The sequence below is a fragment of the Melospiza georgiana genome, chromosome 24 (assembly GCF_028018845.1).
Source record: "Melospiza georgiana isolate bMelGeo1 chromosome 24, bMelGeo1.pri, whole genome shotgun sequence".
NCBI classification, from domain to species: Eukaryota; Metazoa; Chordata; class Aves; order Passeriformes; family Passerellidae; genus Melospiza; species Melospiza georgiana.
The window spans coordinates 5,176,829-5,201,289 of NC_080453.1; the positions used below are offsets into that span (position 1 = coordinate 5,176,829).

Below are 24,461 nucleotides of genomic sequence, written 5' to 3' on the forward strand. Positions count from 1 at the left end.
CTGACTTTCCAGTTCTGTGAAACAGCCTGGAACTTGCCTGTTGGAAGAACATGAGTTACTGCCTCCAGATTTCTAAATGCCAAATGGTTCCAAATGAGGTGGGGAATGAAACACTGGAAGAGGAAGCCAATGAAGGTGTGGAGGCTCCATTCTTGAAGATATTAAATATGAAAAACCCTTAATTTGAAAGCTAATTCACCTTTAAAGCCGGCCCTGCTTGGTTGGGCCAAGCGGTCCCTAGACGTCTCCATAATTCTGCAATTTATAAACAAATAAAGAAAACTCTAATGAATTGGTCATTCAGGTTCAAAATGAAGTCTCAAGGGGTTGCATTTGGACAAAGCTGTGATGGATGTTGCTTTGTAAATTTTGTAACTTTTTTTCCCCAGTAGTTCTTGCCCAAAGCCGTCACCCACTGCTCTCTGCCAGAGCCTTCTCCACACAGGTCCTTCCTCACACAGCATCCTCACTCAAAGATATATGTGGCCCCACCCTCATGTGATTTAGCATATTTGACAAAATGTTGGCTTGCACCTCTCCCACTGACATGAAAATGCAGCTAGAGCTGCCTTTTAAAAGTGATTTTTTCTGGCATACTGAAGAGTGATTAAAATACGACATTTCTGTAAATTGGTCATTGTATAATTGGAAGTTTAAAGTCAAAGTATTTTTCATGTAACAGATGCTGTTATCTCCACCTTTGTATTTAACACTAGGAAAAAGGCTACACAACTACAAGAAGAAAATAAATGGGTTTTCACGAATGTTCAGTGAATTGGATGTTTCAGAATTCCCCTGCATTACAGCAGCTCAAAGTCCCTGCCAAGTCATGACAGCTCTCAGGATAGAGCAAGGACCATTCCACATCCACGAGCTGCACATTTCTGTGTTTTGTGGTTCACAAAGAGGACAAAATGCACAGGAAATGTTCCCCATTGGCAGCAGAGTGAGTCACAAAGATTTTATTAGTGAGGCTCTGGTGCACCCTAAGTCTTGAGAGTGCGTGCAGGAGATATTTTGAATGCTACTATCCAAAACCAACTGAGCTGTAGAAATTGTTTTTCCTACTTTTAATCACCCTAATTATCATTAGGGTGATGAAATTTTATATTTTACACAATATCTCATCAATTACATTTTATATCCAGGCTAACTTCTAAGACCAGAAGAAGACAAACTGGTAAAGGTTTGCTTAGAAAAACGAGCTTCATGTAAGTGAAACAGGTAAAACCCCACTAAATGCTTAATCCTTTGTGGTTTGGCACTCCAAAGCCAGGCAGAGCAGAGGTCTTGATATAAGGCATCACTTTGATAGAGGTGTATCACAAACACTTGATACAAGGCATCACTTTGATAGAGGTTTATCACAAACACTTGATATAAAGCATCACTTTGATAGAGGTTTATCACAAACACTTGATATAAGGCATCATTCTGATAGAGGTGTATCACAAATACTTGATATAAGGCATCACTTTGATAGAGGTTTATCACAAACACTTGATATAAGGCATCATTCTGATAGAGGTGTATCACAAACACTTGATATAAGGCATCACTTTGACAGAGGTTTATCACAGATACATGGTTCTTTACTGGATCCATTTCTCACACCTTGTAAAGCAGTTGGGGTTAATCTCATAGTAACCAGGTTACTTTAACCCTGTCCTCCTGAGGGCTGCTCAGCTGACTGCTTTTAATGTCCAGGTGACCCCCCCAGATCCATTATTTTCAGGTTTAAAAAAATAAACAATAAACAAGACAATAAGATAAAATAATGAAATAACAAACAAGACCAGACCATCTCAGACAGAGACAACCATGGATGGTGTGGTCAGACCTTCTCAGGGTCACCAGCAGGAGCAGAGTGAGGACTCTGTGCCCCAAAAGGAAAATGCTCTGTGCCTGGTTGGGCTCTCCACTCGACTGCAGTGCTGAAGTGAGGTGAGGAACTGAGATGAGAGTTTCCAGCTGGTGACTCAGGTCTGCCATGGCAGCTGTGCTGTGGCAGCAGCAGCCCAGCAAGGACTGAGCTCTCCCCACAACCTCTGAAGAATGAGGGTTTTGCTCTTTGGGAAGCATCTTTAAACCCATCTGCCAGAAGGAAGAATGAAGGGTTCCTCTGTGGAAGGGATTGTTGTAGGAAATTCTTCAAGCTGGAAGTGGCTTGTTCTGGCAGAAATTCCCTTTAATACTTTTCACTCCTCACTGCAAAGCTCTCCCAGTCCCTAACCAACTGCAAAGGACACAGAGCAGAGCTCCAAAGGAAGGTGTTGCTTTGATTTTTTTAAGATTTTCTAAGCCTTCTGATGTTTACATTCTTGTGGCAAACTTTCTCACACACTTTCCATAAATAACTCATTGTTTTGCATTCTTTTATAGAAAAAAAAAGAAATTTGATAGACTGTTGGTTTGTCCAGTGTCATTGGAGAGGTGGCACTTTCACCATCCAATCCACTGTCACTTTTGGAAATCTATAAATGTTGGAGTCAGAAAATAAACTTCCCTTTTCTTCACCTTGAGAGCAGCGGTGTGAGCTTGTGTTCGTGGGGCTTGTGCAGCTCACTGCTCCTTTAGCAGCAAACTCACCGGAGTGCAGTGAGCCAGACCCCAGGTGCAGCCATGATATTTTCTGGAAAAATCCTTTCCTTAGGATTTTTCCTCCTGAGAAGATGAGAGGCCTCAGGAACAAAATGTAGACAATGGTTATCTGCTGCTGTGGGACGCAACAGGTGCATCTGTGATTGGTCTCATGTGGTTGTTTATAATTAATGGCCAATCACAGTCAGCTGGCTCGGACTCTTTGTCTGAGACAGAAGCATTGTTATTCATTCTTTCTTTTTCTATTCTTAGCCAGCCTTCTGATGAAATCCCTTCTTATATTCTTTTAGTATAGTTTTAATATAATATATATCATAAAATAATAAATCAAACCTTCTGAAAAATTGAGTCATATCCTCATCTCTTCCCTCATCCTCAGACCCCTGTGAACACCATCACACACAGGAGGATCAGATCAGTCCCTTCCTGGGAGACTTTGCTTTTTTCTGGCTTTTTTCTGCCTTTCCAGGGTGACTCATTCAGGCAGCTGCAATGTGGAGGCTTAAAGCAAGTGATGCAAATTCTGCTTCATGAGGAAAGCTAAAAAAAAGTTGAAAAAAAAGAAAAGATAGCAGAACAAGACAAAAAAAGGAAGCAAGGAGGGTGTGACTTCACCCACAGCATGGACCATGAATTACAATCCCAGCAGGGAAAGGTGCTCTGTGCAGAGCAGTAATTCCCAACATGCCAGGGCTCATTTTAAAGGAAATATTCCTGGTAAACCCTGTTCCTAGCTAGAAGCAGAAACCAAAAGAGAGAAATGAAGCATCACTCAAATTTTCTCCACTTTGTGCAGCTTGTAAGGAAACTTGCTGTGGGAGAAAGAACTTCTGAGAGGATCCTTCCATTGTGAGTGAGAGCAGGAGCTGGGCAGCCCCTGAGGAGATTTCCTGCAGCACAGAAGATCCAAAAAGTTTTCAAAGTGAACATTTTCTAGTAATGTAGCTCCATTGACACTGAATTTCTATGACTGCAGCCCCAGAATTCCCACAGGGAGGGAGGGAAGGCACCCAAAGTCCCAGGGAGCTGCAATGGCATTGCAGATCATCCATTTCTGCCATTGCACATCACCCATTTCTGCCATTGCAGATCACCCATTTCTGCCATTGCAGATCACCCATTTCTGCCATTTCAGATCACCCATTTCTGCCATTGCAGATCACCCATTTCTGCCATTGCAAATCACCCATTTCTGCCATTTTAACTCACCCATTTCTACCATTGCAGATCACCCATTTCTGCCATTGCACATCACCCATTTCTGCCATTTAAATTCACCCATTTCTACCATTGCAGATCATCCATTTCTGCCATTGCAGATCATCCATTTCTGCCATTTCAACTCACCAATTTCTGCCATTGCAAATCACCCATTTCTGCCATTGCACATCACCCATTTCTGCCATTTTAACTCACCCATTTCTGCCATTGCAGATCACCCATTTCTGCCATTGCAGATCACCCATTTCTGCCATTGCAGATCACCCATTTCTGCCATTTCAACTCACCCATTTCTGCCATTTCAGATCATCCATTTCTGCCATTTCAGATCACCCATTTCTGCCATTTTAACTCACCCATTTCTGCCATTTCAGATCATCCATTTCTGCCATTTCAGATCACCCATTTCTGCCATTTTAACTCACCCATTTCTGCCATTGCACATCACCCATTTCTGCCATTGCAGATCATCCATTTCTGCCATTGCAACTCACCCATTTCTGCCATTTCAGATCACCCATTTCTGCCATTGCACATCACCCATTTCTGCCATTTCAGATCACCCATTTCTGCCATTGCAGATCACCCATTTCTGCCATTGCAACTCACCCATTTCTGCCATTGCACATCACCCATTTCTGCCATTGCAGATCACCCATTTTTGCCATTTCAACTCACCCATTTCTCAGATTTTGCTGTCAGGGTGACTGCTGTGTGTGCACGGGTGGGGCAGGCACAGAAAATACAAGAAGGAAGCACAATAATTAGAAAATATCCTTTAGACATTTACCTGGTGATGGTCCACCAGCTCTGTTCTGCATTTCACCTTGGCAATGTTCAGATGAAATCAGCTCTTCTGTAAGTGATCAGAGAACTGCTGGGCCAGGTTCAGCTCAGAAATTGCAATTCTCTGAGAGCGGTGGGCCAAGCTGCTCTCTTCCAAAGCCAAACTACACAGTATCTGCTTCTTTATTTGGCATTTAAATGTTATTATAATGCTCAGCTCTTTCTTTTCTGCCAGGCTCAGAGGTTTCTGAGGTATTTTTATCCAGTGCTATGAAAATGAACAATGTCTTTATGTGTTGAGCTGCACAAGCAATGCATTTATCTACTCTAGCTGTCTGCTAAAATTTTAAAAAGTAAATTACTAAATTCCTTAGGCACTAAAGCTCCATTGTGAGCTGCCTCAGTAAGGATGGGGGTGCTTGCTACAGTTCTCAGGAAAAAATTGGATCAGACCCAGGGGAAACATCCAAAATACCTTCCTCTAATGACAATGACAGATACTGAAGCAATTATTTTGAAAGCACGGAATCTAAATATGATATTAAAGTGAAAGTAGCTCCATTGTTATAAAAAGGGAGATAATAATAGCAAAAACCTCTCACTAACATGAACAACAGCAAGCAGCTCAGACTGATGCTGGGATTTGGTACAAATATAACACAAAGGTCAATAAGCAGTGTGCTGTCCTTATTTCATCTGATCAAATGGGTTTTATCCTCTCCTTTCTTTCATTTTCTTTTTCCAGTGTAGTATTGGATGAGCACAAATAATTTATTTTATTCAATGTTCAGTTTGTTCACAAAAAAAACCCCAGTGAGACAATGTCAAATGCAAGGAAAAGAAGATGGAGCAAAAGTAACAAAAAATCCATTCAAAAGTTTGGACCAAAGGAAAATAAAAGACAGAAAACAAAAAATAACAGCCAATAAGAAGTTAGGAAACACAAATTTTGAAAAATCTAATGAGATTTTTGACAAAATGTCAATTTTTTTCCCCAAATATACAAGATGGAAAATATTTTGAGATTTTTTTCCCTCTCAGTGTTGTTTTCCCCATATGGCTTCTAATGTGTAATTACCTACAAATTCACAAAATACCAGGAATTATTTATTATGTCTGTACATTCTGTTTTTCTCCTGGCTAGATACAAGGCTAATTCCTGTAGGTGAATCATGAACAGAAGATCTTCCATTCCCAGGCTGATCCTTCTCTTTTTCTACTCCAAAATTTTCAGCCACTGAGAAAAATCAAATCTATTATTTTGAAATATGCATTAAAGACATGAACATTCCATTTGCTTTGATTTTTTATGTTTCATTTCCTTCCTCTGCTATGTGCTATAATCCTCTTTTCTACTACACCTTGCTGGCTGCTTTCCAGTTGTGCTTTTTGGGGATGTGTCAATGGGACCACAGGTGGTTTTGTCTTCACAGGAGCTGCTTCCACAGGGAGGTAATTTCATTTTCAGCCCTGGTACCCCATGATTTAACTCTTTATGAACCTCCACCATCATAAATTTTCAGCTCTCAGCTGGATGGGGCTTTACATAACCTGGGCTATAGCTTCCAGACTTCCCATCTTTCAGCAGGAGATTGGACTGGAGACCTCCAGGGTTCCTTTCCAGTTCTCCTGAGATTTTCCTTGTATTTCCATACTGGGAATATTTCAGTTTGATATTTATGAGAGGACACCTCACTGCCTGTGTGCTTTGTGGCATTGCTGGCACCATCCTGCACAATGCAGCTCCTCACTGGAGAGCACCATGGGCTGCTTCTTCTCACAGCTTTGGGTATTTGAACTCCTCCCAGCAAAATATGTTGTTAGGAAAAGAATGGGAGTTGACAGGGAAATTTTTTTTTAAATAAAATCAAAGTGTGTGGTGTGCTTCAGTGTTTTCCCTTGTTCTTCTCTTCACACATATTAAATTCATAATAGCGTGTAAGGCAAGGGGAGGATGGCAAAGAACAGGTACAGATCTATGATTTCTAATATAGAAATTATGTGTGTATATATATAAAATATATAATTTATATATATATAAATATATATTATATAAACATATATATAATTTATATATATGAAAATTCATATAATATACAATTTTATATATAAAAATATATAATTTATATATATAAATATCTATATCTATATGTATATATAAAAATATAATATATATAAATTATATATAATATATATAATTTATAATTATATATAATTATAAATTATATGTTAAAATTTATTTCTGTATAAAATTTTTAGATAATTTATATATAATTTATAATTTATAAATATAAATTTATATACATATAAATTATATATAATTATATATATATAAATAATTATATATTTTATATATAAATATATAAATATATAATTTATATATATAGGCTACTGAGAAGGCTACTGAAAAAATATTATATATATATAAATTTATTTATATATATATATATATATATATATATATATATATATATATATATATATATATATAAAATATTTATTCAGTAGCCTTCCCATTAATGACCACCTGGAGCAGACAGACATTTCCTCCACAGAGGATTTGCCACAGCATCAGAGCTGAATGTCAGCCTAAAATCCAAGGTTCTCAGTGGTTCCATGCAGGGATCACTGTCAAAAGAAATAAATGTTGACTCAGCCTGTTTACAGCCCTTTCCTTACCTCACTGATGATTTCTTCATGAGACCCAGCCAGTGCTGGACATGACAAAATACCCAGGGTGTGCATGGAGATGTCACACAGGCCCTGGCATCTTCCATAACCCCATCAGTTAAATGAAGATGGCACTTGGAACCCCCTTGTCTTTTCCAAAATGAACATGCCAGGTCCTTCAGCCTTCCCTCACGCAAACTCTGGTGGGTTTCTCTGTGGGAACCCAGGAAATTCCTCTGAATGCCCTGGAGGCTCAGAGACCCTGGCACAGAGCCCCAGACCCCTGTGCCTTTGATTTAGCCCTTGGAAAAAACAATTACCAACCTTGCATGAAGAATTACAAGTCACAAAAGTTTAAGTAGAATGATAGTGAATTTATCACAGGGTGAAAAGTGGATTTTGGGGGTTTTTAGAAAGGGGGTTCAGGGGGCAAGATGGAGGGATCTGGGCATGTCCAGCCTTTCTCCTTCTTCTTCTTCTTCTTGGCCTCCATCTTCTGCTGGTATGGTGGCACTTTTGGATGGGTTTAGAGTAGAAGCTCAGTGTCTAACATAGGTGATAGGTATTGGGAAGTTATTATAAATAATGTACAGGTAGTTTTTAGTATAAATAGATAACACCAGAGTGCCTCTGTCTGTCCTGCTGAGTGGACCTCGGCTGGACAGGAGAAAGAATTTTATAGATAAGAAACAATAAACAACCTTGAGAACGAGAAATGAAGAGCTCTGACTCCTTCTTTGAGTGCCAGGCTGGGAAAAGAGACTTTTTAACACATCTTGGGGTCACTGTGAGCAGCAGAAATCCTGAGATTTCTCCAGCCCTGGTGTCACTCTGTGCAGAAAAATGCTTCACTGAGTCACTGGGAGAGCAGTGCTGACAGAGAATTCCTCTCTTCTCTGGAAGAAAATTCATGTTTGTGCATAACAATATTGTTTTGTTTAATGTGTGAATAAGACCTCATGGAGTTCAGTGAGCACGCACACAACTTCTGAGTGCCTTTCTCAGCCATGTTCTGCATAAATCAGATGGTTAAAACAGGCTCAAGGAACTCTGGGGGAAAAAATGCCGAGCACTGCTGCAAGTTACCTCAGCAATCATAACAGAGATTCTGTATTTTGATTATCTACCAATTTCTGAGCATTTTTCTATTTAATAGAGAGAAAGGAAAGGGAGGACCCTCATATTAAGGAAGCATTGGCTGGGCTCTTGGTTCTGCTCCTTTGTAAGACTGAGAATAAAGTTCTAAAGCCAAAATACACCTTCTGCAGAGAAGCAGTGCCTGAAGAATTCTCCATATGTCAGCATCTAAGTGTGAGGTTTGGAATGTGACAAAAACGTGGAACTCAGAGGAAAATGACTCATCTAGGAAAAAAGTACTGTGAGTTTCCTCCCTTTTTTTGGAATGTCTGGGTCTTTAATTAAGTTTTCAATGATAAATTAAGGTGACAACAAATATTCAAAAAACAAAGAGGATTCCTGAAGCAAAAGGAGGGACCTCACGTGATGCATCTGTCTGCCTCAGCCAAAGTAAATTTCTGTGACAAGGAACCAGTGCATTTTGTTGCCTCAAAAAAGAGTTGGTGGGTAAATCATGAGGGCAAACCTCAAGGAAGGTCCTGCTGGATGCAGGAGAAATAGATGTAAATTAGCAGTGGGCAAAATTAGACTGAAAACCAGGAGGGTGTTTTGTATTAGTGTTCTCGCCACAGTTTAATGGTGAGTAAAAGCAGTTTTGAAGTATTTGCTGTGGTACTCAGGATGATATCAGCCTTCTCCCCTTCTCTAGCCTGGGCTTGGCAAGGTCTGCAAAGAGAAAAAGCAAATCTCTGTTCACACGAGCCATGGATCTGGCTGTGCTGCATCCACAGGAGCCAGGCTGGTGAGGAAGGAGGGATTTTTACATCAACACCGTCGAGGTGCAGCCATTTTATTGCCATTTTCTGTGTCTGAGGAGGGAGGATGTGTCCAGGTGTGGTTTTCATGAGAATTCACTGCCCCTCCCTTATGCTGCACAAGGAGACTGGGATGCTGTCACAGACATCTTTTTATGAAAATACTTTCCTTAGGATTTTTTCCTCCTGAGAAGCTGAGAGGCCTCAGGAACAAAATGTAAACAATGGTTATCTGCTGCTGTGGAATGCAACAGGTGCATCTGTGATTGGCTATTGTGGTTGTTTCTAATTAATGGCCAATCACAATCAGCTGGCTTGGACTCTCTGTCTGAGCCACAAAACTTTGTTATCATTCCTTCCTACTCTTAGCTTAGCTAAGCCTTCTGAGATGAAACCTTTTCTTCTGTTCTTTTAGTATAATTTTAATGTCATATATATCATAAAATAATAAATCAGCCTTCTGAAATATGGAGTCAAATCCTCGTCTCTTCCTTCAACACAAGACCCCTGTGAACACCATCACAGGATGCTTTCCAGCTCTGGAAAAAGCTACAACCAAAATAATTCTGATCTCAGAGGTTCTGTCTCTACTTGTGCTGTTCTCAGTGGAGCACAGCAGTGTTTTACCAGCACCAGATAAATTTGTGCCTGTGCTCAGTCCTGCAGAGCCTTCCATGACTGATTGTCGCCCCTCCTGCCAGCTCAAACAAGTAAAAACATTCCTCCAGCATTTCTGGGAGGAGTGAAATAAGTGAAATAATTAAGTGACATAATTAATCACCATCTTAATTCCCTGGGGAGTCACAGCAACATCACCCCAATGTGTCTGGGGTTTGAATTAGATCAGATCAGATTGTGGGCTCGCTCTGGGACAGCCTGGACACCAAAACCCTCCACAGGAAAAGCATCAGCTCTGCCTTTGGTGGCCTTCCAGCTACACCAAGGAAGGAAACCATTCCCCAGATGGTGAAAACAGCAACTTTTCAGCCTTTCTTCTGCAGCAAGGGAATAAAAACCTGAGCCCTGTGAAATCAGACACCCAGGAAATGCTGCTCACCACCTGAGAGCAAGCAGGTCTGGTCGATATGGTGAGGCTTTCACTCAGGATTCTGAGACAGGAGCTTTGGATGAGCTTTAATTCTCCTTGGATGTGCCTGTAACCCTTCGTGCACCACTCCCCAGCCAAGGCTCAGCTGCACCATAACTTTGGCCGGGGCTGCTGGGGAAATGTTTAAGCTGGGAGAAGCAGCAGTGAGAAATTCTGGGAGTGAAACATGGTAGGGAACAAAATTAGAGGTAGGACTGCTTAGATGGGCTCAGTTCAACCAGGAAAAATGAAATCAGCCTTGTGAAAGTTTAATAAGTGGATTAAAGGAAGAAATTTACTAAAAGCTGTGTGTGAAATGCTGATTTTCACCCAAGGCCCTGCCTCAGACAGCACCAAGTGGGTGCAGATGTGCCTGAGCTCCAGGGATGGAGAGCACCAACATCTCCAATCCCTCACAGGGATTTACAGACTGAGCAGCACCAACAGATTGCTGTGACTCTGCCAACATTGCCAATCCAGCTGTGGGTTTGGTTTTTCCCCCCCTAGCGTTAGTCTTGTTTCAAAGATTCCTTTATCTGCAGATCTGTCTGTCTCACTGGTGCACATTTGTACCAGCTCTGGGGCTGTGCACAAATTCTCCCTGTGCACCTGCTCCATCAAAAGTGAAGATAATATATCTCAAAAAAAGAGTAGTTGCATTATTTTTCTCTAAGCAGGACTTTCAACACAGGATATTAAACACAATACTGATCTTGACCTTGTAAAGCACGAGAGAAATGTGCTCTAGCTCTTATTAGAGAGCGTCTGGAGGATCAAAGTCAGAGGGAGAAGAATTTCTTTTTTTTTTAATATCTGAAGACCAGTCTGGACCCCGAAATTTTCTCTTCTTTTCCCAGTCAGCCTAAGGAAGGGCACTAGCCACTTCCTTTTTCTGCATGGAATTACTGTTTGTGAAAATAACCGATATCTGTGAAGTCCTGGCAAGGGAGAACAACAACCTTACAGCAACTTTACTGCTTTTTTTCCCATTCCAGGAGGAATCTATGCTCTGTCTGTGGCACAGCAGCTCTCTTCTCCTGATAAAGCACTGCAGGGGTCTTGGGGGTGGCCACAGACCCCAGAGCAGCCTGCACTCTGCTGCAAAGATTCCATGGAGTATCTCTAGCCCAAGGGCAGGATTTATCCCTCATGTGGAGATATAAAAGAGCCAACCTCTTTCCTTTCGCATTGTATCACATCAAACACATTCCCACCCACAGAACAACACCCACATTGTTTGGGAGGAAAATAAATGGAGAGGCATCTTCAGGCTTTCAGAGGAAACCTATTGTAGCTGCTCTCGTCTCAGTGGGAAATTCTGGAGGCTCAAAAGATTCACCATGTGTCCTCTCCCAGCCTGGGAGGGAAGTGATGCTGCAAGGAATTATTATTTTTTGTGTAAGATTCACACCATGCGGCTGCAGTTTAAAAAGCTCATATTTTCCTCTCAGTCCCAAGTGAGGCTTTATGATTTATGGCATACTCAGTCATTCCAGGTTCAAAACCCTTCTCCACTGCAGTGGAATAGGTGAAATGCTGCTGTTCTGGGGGCAGCCAGCTATTTGGGGTGTTGAATTTGGGGCAAAACCCTCCAAGATATTTGGAGGGAGTGTGAATTTTTTGAGACCATGTTGAGGGGAGATACAGCAGGCTTGGGCTCAGGGTTAGAAATCATTTACTGAGACACTGTGGTGGAGAGGGCAGAGCCTGGCTATCCACAGTATTAAGTGTGCAAAAATCATGAGATTATCTGTATTTTGAAAGTAATCCAATATGTAAATTAGCTGCCAGAGGAAAATGGAGACAGCTGGCAATGGCTAATTTAGAATCTATTTAAGGCCAAATGATGCTGCAAAGGGGCTGTGGCTTAAGAATTTCTGCTCCAAGACCTTGGAATCCGAATTACTTTTATGTAAAAGTTTTGTCTAGTGTGAACATAGTTACTGCTTCTTTGGAAAAAAAAAATAAAAAGAAAGAAAAAATAACATTAATTTCTAGTTGGCAACTGAAACTGGTAAAAATCCACTTAGTGCCTAGCTGAAAAATGCTGGAATTAGCACGGGAAGCAGGAGGGCTGTGCTGAGAGGGTGTGCAAGCCCCGGTCGGAGCCGAGCTGAAGCAGCACTTGGGTCAAGCCCATCCGGAGGAGCTGCGAGCTGCTCTCTGTCCTCGGCATCCCCGCTGCCCTGAGCTATCGATCCTCGCATCCCCCGGAACGGCACCAGGCTGCCCGACCCCGGAGCACGGAACCGGGACACGGAACCGGGACTGGCACCGGGGCACGGAACGGGGAAGGGCTCGGGGAAACGGAGCCGGGATACGGAACGGGCACGGCACCGGGGCTGGCACAGGGACACGGAACGGGGCACGGCATCGGGACACGGCACTGGGACACGGAACGGGGCACGGCATCGGGACACGGCATCGGGACACGGAACGGGGCAGGGGTCCGGGAAACGGAACCGGCATACGGAACGGGCACGGCACCGGGGCACGGCACCGCAGCACCGGGACACGGAACGGGGCACGGCACCGGGAAAAGGCACCGGGGCAGGGCACAGGGACACGGAACGGGGCACGGAACGGGGAAGGGCTCCGGGAAACGGAACCGGGATACGGAAAGGGCACGGCACCGGGGCACGGCCCGGGCTGACCAGCGGGGTCCGGCGCACGGAACCCCCGGGAAGGGGCCGCAGCCCCGGGCAGCGCTGGCCCCGCTGGGCCGGTGGGATCCTCGGGAGCGCCGAGCACCGAGTGAGCCCCCGGTTCCGAGCGAGCCGCAGCCCAGCGGAGCGAGGGGAGGGGAGCGGAGGGAGCAGCGGAGCGCAGCGCGGGCGCGACGAGCCCGTTCCGGGGGAACGCTGCAGGAACCGGGCGAGAACGGGACAGCGGGGACAGCGGTGAGTGCTGGCGGCCGCGGCGATGCCGACGGGGCGGGCGCTCGGCCCCGGCTGAAGTTGGTGCCCAGGGATAGAACACGGGGGCTCCGCCACGGCGGGCCCGGGAAAAGCCCAGGAGGAGGAGGGAGAACGGGAGGAGGGGGTCGGGAGGACGGGGGCTGCGGCGGCATCGCCCCGGGATGAGCCCCGGGATCAGCGGCATCACCCTGGGATCAGCCCCGGGATCAGTGGCATCACTCCGGGATGAGCCGGTATCGCCCCGGGATCAGTGGCATCACTCCGGGATGAGCCGGTATCGCCCCGGGATCAGCCGGTATCTCCCCGGGATCGCCCCGGGATCAGCGGTGTGGCCCCGGCTCTGCAGGTGCCCGTGGATGGGGCGGGCAGAGCTCGGTGGCGGCATCGCCCTGCGGAGAGCAGGGACCCCGCGGGCATCGCGGAATTACGGCAGGGTTTGGGCGGACAGGGACCTTTAGAGGTCACCGAGTCCGTCCTCCCAGCCACCAGATGCATCTTCAATCAAGTCAGGCTGCTCAGAGCCACGTCCAGCCTGACCTTGAACGTTCGGAGCCGCAGCCTGTCTGGGCAGCCTGCACTGACCCTGCGTGCGCGTCTGGGAGGGAGCTCACAGGCGATTTAGAGCTTTAAATGCTTCTTGCAGGGCTCTCCCACCAGGTAGTACTGGATAAATGAAGTGACCAGTGTAGAAGCGTAATTTTATGTACATTGCCCTGGGGAAAGCTTTGGGTTGCTTTAAGTGTTGTTTCATTATTATGCCACACCATCCTGGTTTGTATTCCACGAGTGACAGAGCTGTCTGGTTTCTCCTTCGCTCCTGTTTCGGGCAGGATGGTGGCCAAGGATCACCTCTGATTAGGGGCTAGAGCAAAGCCAGGAGCTGCCAGTGTGACACTGAACCCTTGGAATCCTCACCTATCCATATCTCTGTACCTGCCTGGATGCAAGCCAGGTTTTCAGGATTAAATGCTCTGTTTCCCACATGGAGCCAGAGGGACACCTGTCACCTGTTGCATCAATGATGAACATGAGCCACTTTCGGGGTGGGCTTTGGGGTCCTGCAGCAAAGAGCAGGAGCCAGCCAAGCACCAGGACTGCCAGCGTTGCAGTCTGGAGTTTCCAGTGGGCAGCAGTGCATGAAACTGGAACATGGACTTCAAGGAGAATAATTCTTCTTCCCCAGAGAAACAGACCCTTCCCCAGTTGCGAGCCTGATGTAAACCCCAGGAAAATAAAACAACTTCCTTTGCAAAATTAACACCACAACTGACTTTAGAGAGATGGGATTCCTTTGCTAGTAATTGTAAGTTCCTCCTTCTAGGAACTGCTGCCAAACAGATTATTCCAGAAAGCAATGGCTGGGATCTGTGAGGTTTCTCAAGGCAAATTTGCTTTTCCTTTTCATATTGTCTTAAAAGTTAAAGCAGCATCATAACAAAGGGTTTATGATCTCTATCTTACATGCTTCTCAAATATTAAAATTAGCAAATAGCAAACAAATAATCAATTTGCTGTTTTCCACGTTGCTGGTAACATTTTCTGGTTTTCACATTTACCCCCAGATCTGGTTGATCTCGGAGAAGCATTCTCCCCAGCCATCAGTCATTCATTTTCTTCTGATGTATCACACTTCTGATGGGCTGGGAATCAAGCATGTGCAGAGAATAATGAAATTAAAAAAAAAAAAAAAAATCAAACCCGTGGTGTGAACTCTGCTGGTTTTCAGCTTACTTAGAAATCTGGGAAATGTATTTCTTGAGTTGAGACGTGTCAAAATGCAGGAAGATGTGAGGGGCCTGGCTACTTTCAGTGTTAAACACAGAGTAAGAATGATGGCAGTGTACTGTGCTCACCTAAATGCAGAACTGAACTTAGTGACAAGTGTCAGTCACTTCTGGCATGTCCACAGCAGGGCAATAGTTGTTTGCTTGGATAGAACTCTCCTACATTGAGCTCTGAAGGAAACCATCCAAGCATCAAAAGTCAGCATAAAAATTGACTGGATTTTCCTCTGTCTTTTGAGTAAAGATTTCTTTCTGTCCCTTGGTGATGCACACATGTGAAGGAAGGCATCCCTCAGTGTGCACACAAGCCACAATCCACCCCTGTGATCCCCACAGGTGCCGTGCAGAGCTCAGCCAAGCTGTTCCCTCCTGCCTGCTCCCAGCCTGCCCATCCCTGACCCTGGATGAGCACAGAGAATCGTGCAGAAGGAATTTGGATGTTTTCCCATCTCTGAGCTCCGTGAAATTGGGATGGGTAGAGGAGTTGATTCTAAGCCAGAGGAAAAAAAAAAAAAAAAAAAAAACCAAAAAAAAACCCAACAAGCCAGCATCATGGCCATAAAAACTGGGGTCACAGCAACAACTGCTCAGCTTCTTTGCCAGTGCTGCCAGAGCTGAAGGGGAGTGCTGATCCAAATGCTCAGGGACCAAAGGAACAAGGATTGTATGTCAGGGAAACCTGTGTGTGCATCCTAGAAAGTGAAGCCGAGGCAGAGGAGAGCACCAAAGATCAGAGTGGAGCAAGAGAGGAGGGCAGAGAACTGTCAGGGAGCAGTGCTTAGAAAGCCGGAGGCGAATGGGAAATGCTCATGAGGCTGATGCCTCGGTCGTGGGGAGTTTGTTCCTTGTGTTCCAGCTCTGAAATGAGTCTGGGGGCTCTGCTGCCCCAAGCACATCCACTGACAGCTGTTCCAGGCAGCTGTGCCATTCCTCACCAGTCCCTTCTAAAAAGCAATGAAAACTCTCTGTGCTCCTCTGCCCATGGGGAACACCAGAGCACCACAAGGCTGAGTCTTGAGCTAGTTCCAGACCTGAACTGTGATGTTCTGCAAAAACTTTCACTTTCTTGGTTTTTTGTTCATTTTAAATTGGAGTTCCAAATTGAAGTTCATCAAGTTTACACTCAAAAAAATTCTGGTTTTGACCATTTTACAAGAGGTAGACTAATTCACTTTCCTGCTGCTTCATTGGTTATAGGAAATCACACTCCAAAAAGATTATTTGACCTGTCCTTGTGACTTTCTGAGATGGAGACATCAGTGTCCCTAAGCAATACTTTTGTTTCACTACTCTTACTATCTCCAAAGATTTCCTGAGGGCTCAGTCTTCCTCGCTGCAGTTGTCTCTCTCCTTTCAGTGATATTAGTCACAGCCACAGGGAACAGACTATTCCTTCCTGTTCTGCAGGCTTCCATGCACAGAAAGACTGTTGAACATCTCTCTCAGCTGTGCTCTTTAAACCCCAGCATTCCTGTTCCCATGCAGTTTATTCCCATTTTCTTTTCTGATGGTTCCTGCTGCTTCCTTCTGATTCCTTGCTGTGTGATCTGTGTCTTCCTGGGATCAGTGCCCAGAGCTGGATGCCAGGCTGCCATTTGGCCTTGTCCAAAATGAGAAGAACAAGATCTATTCAAGGGCTCATTCCCAGGTACACACTTGCCAAGGTGTTGCTGTCTTGCCCTGGTACAATGTCAGAGTTTCTGCTGACAGTGCACATTGATCTCACACTGTGCAGTTTTTGCTGAGCTGATCACTCTCCATCACACAACAGGGGAACTGTTCATTTCTACCTGAAATACCTACCTTGCACTTGTCCTTAAATTCAACTTCATGGCTGAGAGCTTCCCAGCCCCTGCTCCTTTCAAATAACTTTGTAACACATTGTAGAGGCTGTTTTTGCAATGTGGCATTTACCAGAATCACTGCCCACTAAAGCCCAGATTTTCTCTTTGATAAGAAGTATTTAGTTATAATGTGTAACAGCAATTGTAACTTGGTAATTATAGTTGCATAGCTAATACATATTGGTGGTGTGTAAATAAAGGTAAGAGAGGGAAAATAATAATAATTTTTAAAAGCTGAGCAAAAATAGAAGGTGGAGAGGAGAGAGTGAAGGTGTTAAACATTGCTAACATTTCCTTGCCAATTACGGTAGTTGCTTATTTAAAATGAGAAGCGTTTTGCATATAGTTTCTCATATAGAACGCTGTTTTCTGTATCAAATGAACAAAATAGGGACCTGATTTACTTGGAAACAGTCACAATGATCCTGGCAGATCAGACACCCAGCCATGCTGCATGAGCAGTGCTGGAGTGAGCACTCACAATCAGGCACACTTCTCCAGGAACAGAACTCTTCTCTACCAGCTCCCCTCACTGGCAGTGAGGAGAGATGCTCAGCCCTAAAGAGCTCAGCTGCTGCTGGGCCTGACCAGAAATTCTGATGCAGACAGAATTTACACAGAGTGCACATTTGCTGTTTCAGTGCAATGCACTGCAGCATTGCCTGGTTTTCTCCCAGGAGCTGCATCCAGGTTTGGTTATGATCTCTGGATGGGCACATTCCTAGAGCTAATTCTAAATGGATTCCATTTTGTTTGAACAGTGCTTTTGGCTTCAGGTTGGGCTCCATACCTTCTCTATGATGCATGCTTGAGGCAATTGTCCCAAATATGCAAAAACTTACTCAAAACTTGCTCCCTCTTTTAAGAAAAGGGCCTTCAGAGGGGCTCCTCTTGGCCACCCCCTGTCCTGCCTTCTGGTCACCTGCTGTTGGCTCTCACTGGAAGCAGCTTCGCTGCTGATCACACTTTCAGCATGACAGAATAGACCTGCTCTATTTCATGGATTCTACATTTAAATGAAAAGCAAAAATAAGCTACAAAATGAACTTTCAGTATTTTGCTGAACTTCAGCTCTCTGCTCAGCCATCCCTTTGCAATTCTCCACCATCAAGAGAAGAAAACTAATTCCCTAATTCCTCTAACTCCCGTGTGAACTTAAAGGAAATGTGCAGCTTACTAAAGGACATTTTATCTCATTTTCCTTTTTTTTTTCTGTTCTATTTAGTGGAAGAGTAAATTCTGTATTTTTATTTACACATACCTATTTTTTACACATTATTTATCCCAGCCCAGCCTTGCAGAGGTGCATTGAAACCTTCTCCTTGCAGCTCAGCATCCTCAGAAAGCGTGTCAGCTGCACCATGAAATCACAGTCTGCAGGAATTGCTCCACTCTCCAGTAATAACTGTGCTCCAAAAGGAACAGAAATGTGTTGGGACTTTGTTTATTTACCCTTGGGACTGAGCACCTCTGGTTATCTGGGCAATCTCTGCAGCTCCATGCCCAGAGCCCACATGATGACACTTGGTCCTGAGGAGCTCCCGGTGCCACCCAGCCTTGTACCTGCCCTGGCACACCTGGTGCTCTGTTTTTCCTCAAATAGACCCTTCCCTGCCACCTTGCCCTTGCTCTCTAACTGCAGAGAGTTAAACTGGAGTGCTGCAGCCTGGCACTGTATGTCATCATGTTGTGCTGTGCCAATCTCACTCTGGCTGGCTGTGTGTCCTGGTTTGAGAGAAAGTGAGTTTTTTGGGATGCTGTGGTGAGTTTTTTTTCCTTTTATTCCTAAGCTGGAGCCTGCTTTGCTCTATTCCTGGTCACATCTCACAGTAGACACCAGGGAGAACATATTTTCATGGGGGCACTGGCATTGTGCCAGCGTCAAACCCTGACACTGTGACATCATCTTCAATTTATTTCAGGTGCTTTTAAGTGAAAAAAATGCCCACAGTTCATGGCCAAGAGCACCAGGTGAATCCGAGGAAAGATGACCAAACACAGAGGTGATGCAGCACATAATGAGATGACACTTGGTCCTGAGGAGCTCCCAGTGCCACCCAGCCTTGTACCTGCCCTGACACACCTGGTACTCTGTTTTTCCTCAAATAGACCCTTCCCTGCCACCCTGCCTTTGCTCTCTAACTGCAGAGAGTTAAACTGGCTTGCTGCAGCCTGGCACTGTATGTCAGTGTGCTGTGCTGTGCCAATCTCACTCTGGCTGGCTGTGGCATCACGTTCAGTTTATTTCAGGTGCTTTGAAGTGAAAACAATGCCCACAGCCCACGGCCAAGAGCAGCAGGGGAAGCCCAAGGAAAGATGACCGAGCACAGCGCTGATGCAGCCAAGGCAGCTGGGAGGATTCCCGTGCTGTGGAGGGTGACAAGGCTGGGGACACGCCGGGGTGACAATCCTGCCGTGCCCCGCGGGCTGGGGCTGTTGGGCGGTGCTCTCAGCTGCCTGCAGGCTGCACTGCCACCCCATGCACGGAGCCAGCCCGAGAGAGGCACACGCGGTGCTATCTTATCTAGAGGTGATGCTGCCTTATCTAGAGGTGATAACAGCACCAGCAGCAGGGAAAGGTCCCTGTGTGACCATCCCGGAGCCGCTCTGGCAGCCACACCTGCACCACCAAAGCCCCCTGGCAGCCACCCCACACTCAGAGAGCACCCCTGGCTTCCTCACCAGCTTTCCAATGGCAGTGCTGGTGTTTCACACAAGGTTTCCCGTGGCAGTCTCAGATGTCTTTTAGGAGCTGCCATCTACAGGAGCCCAACCTGCAGCTGGCACTAAATGTGCTCCTCAACATCCAGGATCTGCCCAGCGTTCCTCATGCTCCATGGGTGTGCGCATCCTGCCCTGGCAGCACGTCCCTCTGCTCTCAGGAAACAGGCTGGGTGCCCACTTCCCACCCCTGGGCTCTGCTGTTTCAGGATTTGTAATATCTATATATTTGTTTTCTGCTTTGCTTAACAGGCAGTTATGTGTATGACCTTGTACTTGAGATAATTTAATGACTGTTCGCCATTTATTTTCCTTCAGTATCTGTAGTTTACACAAACTTAATTTCTTTTTCTTTATAACAGGAAAATAATTTACCTGTATTCATCATTCTTTTGTTGAGTAAAAGGTAACTTCATTGAAATACTAAATTATTGGAAATATGTTTATTTTGTCTGGATGGTAACTATTCCTGAGCACATGATAAATCATCATGCACTGACTTTGCTCAGTATCACAAAATGGCCATGAGGAAGGGATTTTCTCTCCCTAGAGAGAAAAAAAATCAAGAAAGTAATAGTCTAGTGTGAAATACAAGATTTTCTATGTCTCCCTATTAGAAAAGTACACCTCAAAAGAAAAGGCAGGTCTGAAAAATGTTTGACTCACAGAAGGTGGTTGTATATAAAAAAACCAAATACACCAAACTGAAAAGTGCTGCTTCATATATTAGGATTTAGGAGCTTAAGAGAAGCTGTTTGAGTTCCAAGTGCTGATGTTTCATGTAGAATACTTTGCTCCTCTTTTCCACAGATTCCCAGCTGAGTGCCTGGATGGATGGCATGGGTTGGTATCAGTGATGACTGAGAGAGGCTCCTCTCCTCCAGGGCTGGGAGAAGGCTGGCCTGGGGATTGTCTGCTTGGAGAAGTTGGCAGTTCCTCCTTGTAGCCCCCACAGCACTCTTCAAAGCCATTCCCATCCCACATTCAGGATCTATTTCAAGAAGGGTTGGGCTGGCATAATAGAAGTGACATTCTGGTGCTCATGGAAGTGAGTGAAATCTGTCTCAGGATGTTTCCTTCAGGTTTGTGAAGACTTCAGGAAATCCAGACCTGGTGAATACAAGGAAAATTATGGAAAGCCTCTAGATTGCATACTGTGCTTATATAATGTGCACCAGTGCATTGGGATCTGGCACCCAGCACCTGACTTCTGCATTTAAAGGCTAATTGTTGAAGGGAAAACCTGAATAGTCTGGAGAAATAAATGAAAATGGAGATCTGTGCTTGAAGAAGTCTTGATTTGCAAATCTGGGAGAAATTATGTTTACAGAAGGAATTCGGAAATATTGTTTTATATGTTAGGTACTCTACTAACAAAGTGTCCCTTGTAAATACCAAAAACATGACACTCAGCTATTAGAGAGAAAAGGAAAATAATCTTGAGGGTAGCTTTGTCTCAAACAAAGGGACATCAACTGCATGCCCAGATGTTTCTTTTCCATCTCTTACCCTTCAGTATTGATTTATGCAACTTTGCAGAAGATAAAGTCAGAAAGGAGATGTGAAAAAAAGATAATAAAGAATTATTTAGTTTTCTTCAAGATGAAAACCACCTGAATTCCCATCACTTATAGTACTGATTTCATTGTTGTACACCAGACTTGTGTCTGGATGACATTTTGCTTTAGCCATTATGTAGTTGATGTGATGTGATGTGATGTGATGTGATGTGATGTGATGTGATGTGATGGAAAATATTCCATAGGAGAGTACCTCATCTACTGTATCAGCTGAAGTTTTCAACAAGTTAATAATTCTTCAGTGTTCGACCAAAGTATGAAAAATTCTATTTTATCAACAGAAGTGAGCATCTTAATAATTCTTCAGTGTTTGACCAAAGTATGAAAAATTCTATTTTATCAACAGAAGTGAGCATCTTTCTTCATTATCCCAGAAATATTCCGCTGGAAGGTGAAAGCAGAGCAGAGGATGACTCAGTACAACCATTCAGCACAGTTCTCTCTCCAGAGCTCAGCTAATAAATCATTAAATGTCACTGAGACACCTCTGCCTTGGGATGAAAGGACGCTCTTGGGGCTGAAGATTTCACTGTCAATCCTTCTGGCCGTCATAACTTTGGCAACGATCCTCGCCAATGTTTTTGTTGTTATTACAATTCTCCTGACTAGAAAGCTCCACACGCCTGCAAATTACCTCATTGGCTCCCTGGCAGTGACTGATCTCCTGGTGTCAGTGCTGGTGATGCCCGTCAGCATTGCCTACACTGTCACCCACACGTGGGCCTTTGGCCAGCTGCTGTGTGACATCTGGCTGTCCTCAGACATCACGTGCTGCACAGCCTCCATCCTGCACCTGTGTGTCATTGCCCTGGACAGGTACTGGGCTATCACAGACGCTCTGGAATATTCCAAGCGCCGCACTGCTGGCCGAGCAGCCCTCATGATTGCCGTGGTCTGGATGATATCCATCAGCATCTCTGTGCCACCGTTTTTCTGGAGGCAAGTGCAAGCTCATGAAGAGATTGCAAAGTGTGCTGTGAACACTGAGCAAATTTCCTACACCATTTATTCCACTTGTGGAGCTTTCTACATCCCGACCGTGCTCCTGCTGATATTGTATGGGAGAATTTATGTAGCAGCTCGAGATAGGATTCTGAAGCCACCCTCATTGTATGGGAAACGTTTCACTACTGCACACCTGATCACTGGCTCTGCAGGCTCATCCCTCTGCTCCATTAATGCCAGCCTCCATGAAGGGCATTCCCATTCAGGTGCATCCCCAATATTTCTGGGTCCTGTGAAAATAAAACTTGCAGATAGTGTGCTGGAAAGGAAAAGAATTTCTGCTGCGAGAGAAAGGAAAGCTACCAAAACTTTAGGCATTATTCTGGGAGCTTTCATTTTCTGCTGGCTGCCTTTTTTTGTCATATCCCTAGTCCTACCAATCTGCCAAGATGCCTGTTGGTTTCATCCCATCCTCCTGGACTTTTTCACCTGGTTGGGTTACCTAAACTCATTAATCAATCCAGTCATTTATACAGCTTTTAATGAAGAATTTAAACAGGCTTTCCAAAAACTAATACTTTTCAAAAAGTGTTCCTCTTGAGACTCTCCTCCTGTGTACCTGACCCTTGTGCAATCTCACAGCCTACCTGAAAATTTCCATGCTTTTATTCCCAAGGAACTGAGTGGTAATTTCCATCTCTGCTACTACCCTGTTCTGTGCATGTAAATTTCTGGGAATTTCTTGCCAATTTGGTACTTTCTGTTTGGGATTGTACATGCCAAAACAGAAATTGTCCATGCTCACTGCAGTGATCATGTGTGTATATAAGATCAATGACACATGAAATAAGCTTTGCAATGAGGCAAGGTGTGTGAACCAGGGAGTTTTTGTGGGATGAGGTGACACATTACCCTGATGGGAGGAAATTGTGTGTGTATTTACAAGACCTTATATTTCTGCTGTATATTATTAACCATTTATGTCAGCTGAGAGAGTTTCTGGAGAGCAGGATCTGATATTTATATTTTCTATGGCATGTATCTTACCCATGTGAAGCTGATAAAACCTGTAATTCTTTCAGAAGATGTGTGACACAGCCTGACTATAATCAGCAGCAGGGCAGAGCAGCATAGCACAGATGTAAGTTATGTGGATATTTCACAAATGCTGCATCTGAAGCTATGCTTTTTGGTGAAGTGTAGAAAGGAGACAATTTAGTTGAATTAATTATTACACGTTTTATCATGAATAAAACAGTCAGTGAAGAAATGCTACAAAATAAATAGCATGAAAACGATTGATCTTATATTTCTGTCATTCAACTTTTTTGCATGCATAAACTGAAGCAGGAGAATATGGTTAGTGCCAGTGTGGAATAAATAAAATAGGCAGAAGGTTCACTCCTTGGTGACAAAATATGGGAAGTTAGGGGAGAATGAAGTGACACACCAAGGAAAAGTTTCTTAGTAATTAAGGTTGTTGGGGTGGATGTGGCATCTCTGTCTCTGGAATTCTTTAAGCACTGGTCAAACAAACTGTGGTCAGGAATCACTGTCAGGACCCTCTGCTGGGGTCACAGAGCAGGTCCCTTCTAACCTGCCCTTCTCTGCCTCTGGGATCATTTCCCTGATTGCCAGGTGGAAGCTGGCACAGGGAGGTCTTGGGTGAAGTCAGCACACCAAGTGGTGCAGCCCAAATCTCATGCAATGTTTTAGTCTCTGGGCATTTACATCAGAAGTGTCATGTCTACACTGAATATGAGAGCCTCACACTGCTTTGAAAATCACCCCATCATCCTTCTGACCTCCCATCTCTCAGCCTGCCCCAGCTCATCTCCACCCCCACAGCTGTGGCCATCCCAACACACTCCACACAGTGCATGTCCACCCAGCTTTCAGCCTCTCCTCTGCATTTGTGGCACAGCTTTGCAGCTTCTCCCTGCTGCTGGTGCCTCAGCTGAGGATGGACCATGAAGTGATGCCCCAGGACTCGGAGAGAGAGCTGTGTGCCCACAGAAGGGCAGTCCTCTCTCAGTGAAGCATTTTAGGCTGCTCTGTTTGGGACATGGCTCCTCCACCCTCCCAAAAGGGCACTCACTGATCTGGCCCTGCCAAGAGATTGGGATGGTGCCACTACGTGGCCATGCCCACCCAGTCCTCCCACAGTGTGTCCAGAGTGGCACTGCCACATCCTGAGCCGTGCTGCTGCATTGCCTGGGCACATGTGAGCTGACACAGCCCCCAAGGGAAGGCTTGAACCATAAACCAGGGTGGAAAACTGAACTCTCACACGAGGCAGTCCCTGGTACTGCTCAGTGTGCTGTTATAGCAGCAATCAACTTCTCATCCTCCTGTGGTGATGACAGTCTGAAATGTTCACCTTTGGGCCAGTTTGTGATGACTTCCAAGATC

General features: G+C 44.7%; 1 protein-coding gene across 1 annotated transcript; it reads left to right on the plus strand.

Moving 5' to 3' along the window:
• Window positions 1-12,665: 12,665 nt before the first annotated feature.
• HTR1D (5-hydroxytryptamine receptor 1D) lies at window positions 12,666-23,356 on the plus strand. The gene is made up of 2 exons (XM_058040459.1): window positions 12,666-13,157; window positions 20,335-23,356. The coding sequence occupies exon 2, from the start codon at window positions 21,514-21,516 to the stop codon at window positions 22,648-22,650; it is 1,137 nt and encodes a 378-aa protein (XP_057896442.1). The 5' UTR covers window positions 12,666-13,157; window positions 20,335-21,513; the 3' UTR covers window positions 22,651-23,356.
• The last annotated feature ends 1,105 nt before the right edge of the window (window positions 23,357-24,461 follow it).

What these genes read in the sequence shown, in the direction of transcription:
- HTR1D (XM_058040459.1), top strand. Translation starts at nt 21,514, where the DNA reads ATGACTCAGTACAACCATTCAGCACAGTTCTCTCTCCAGAGCTCAGCT.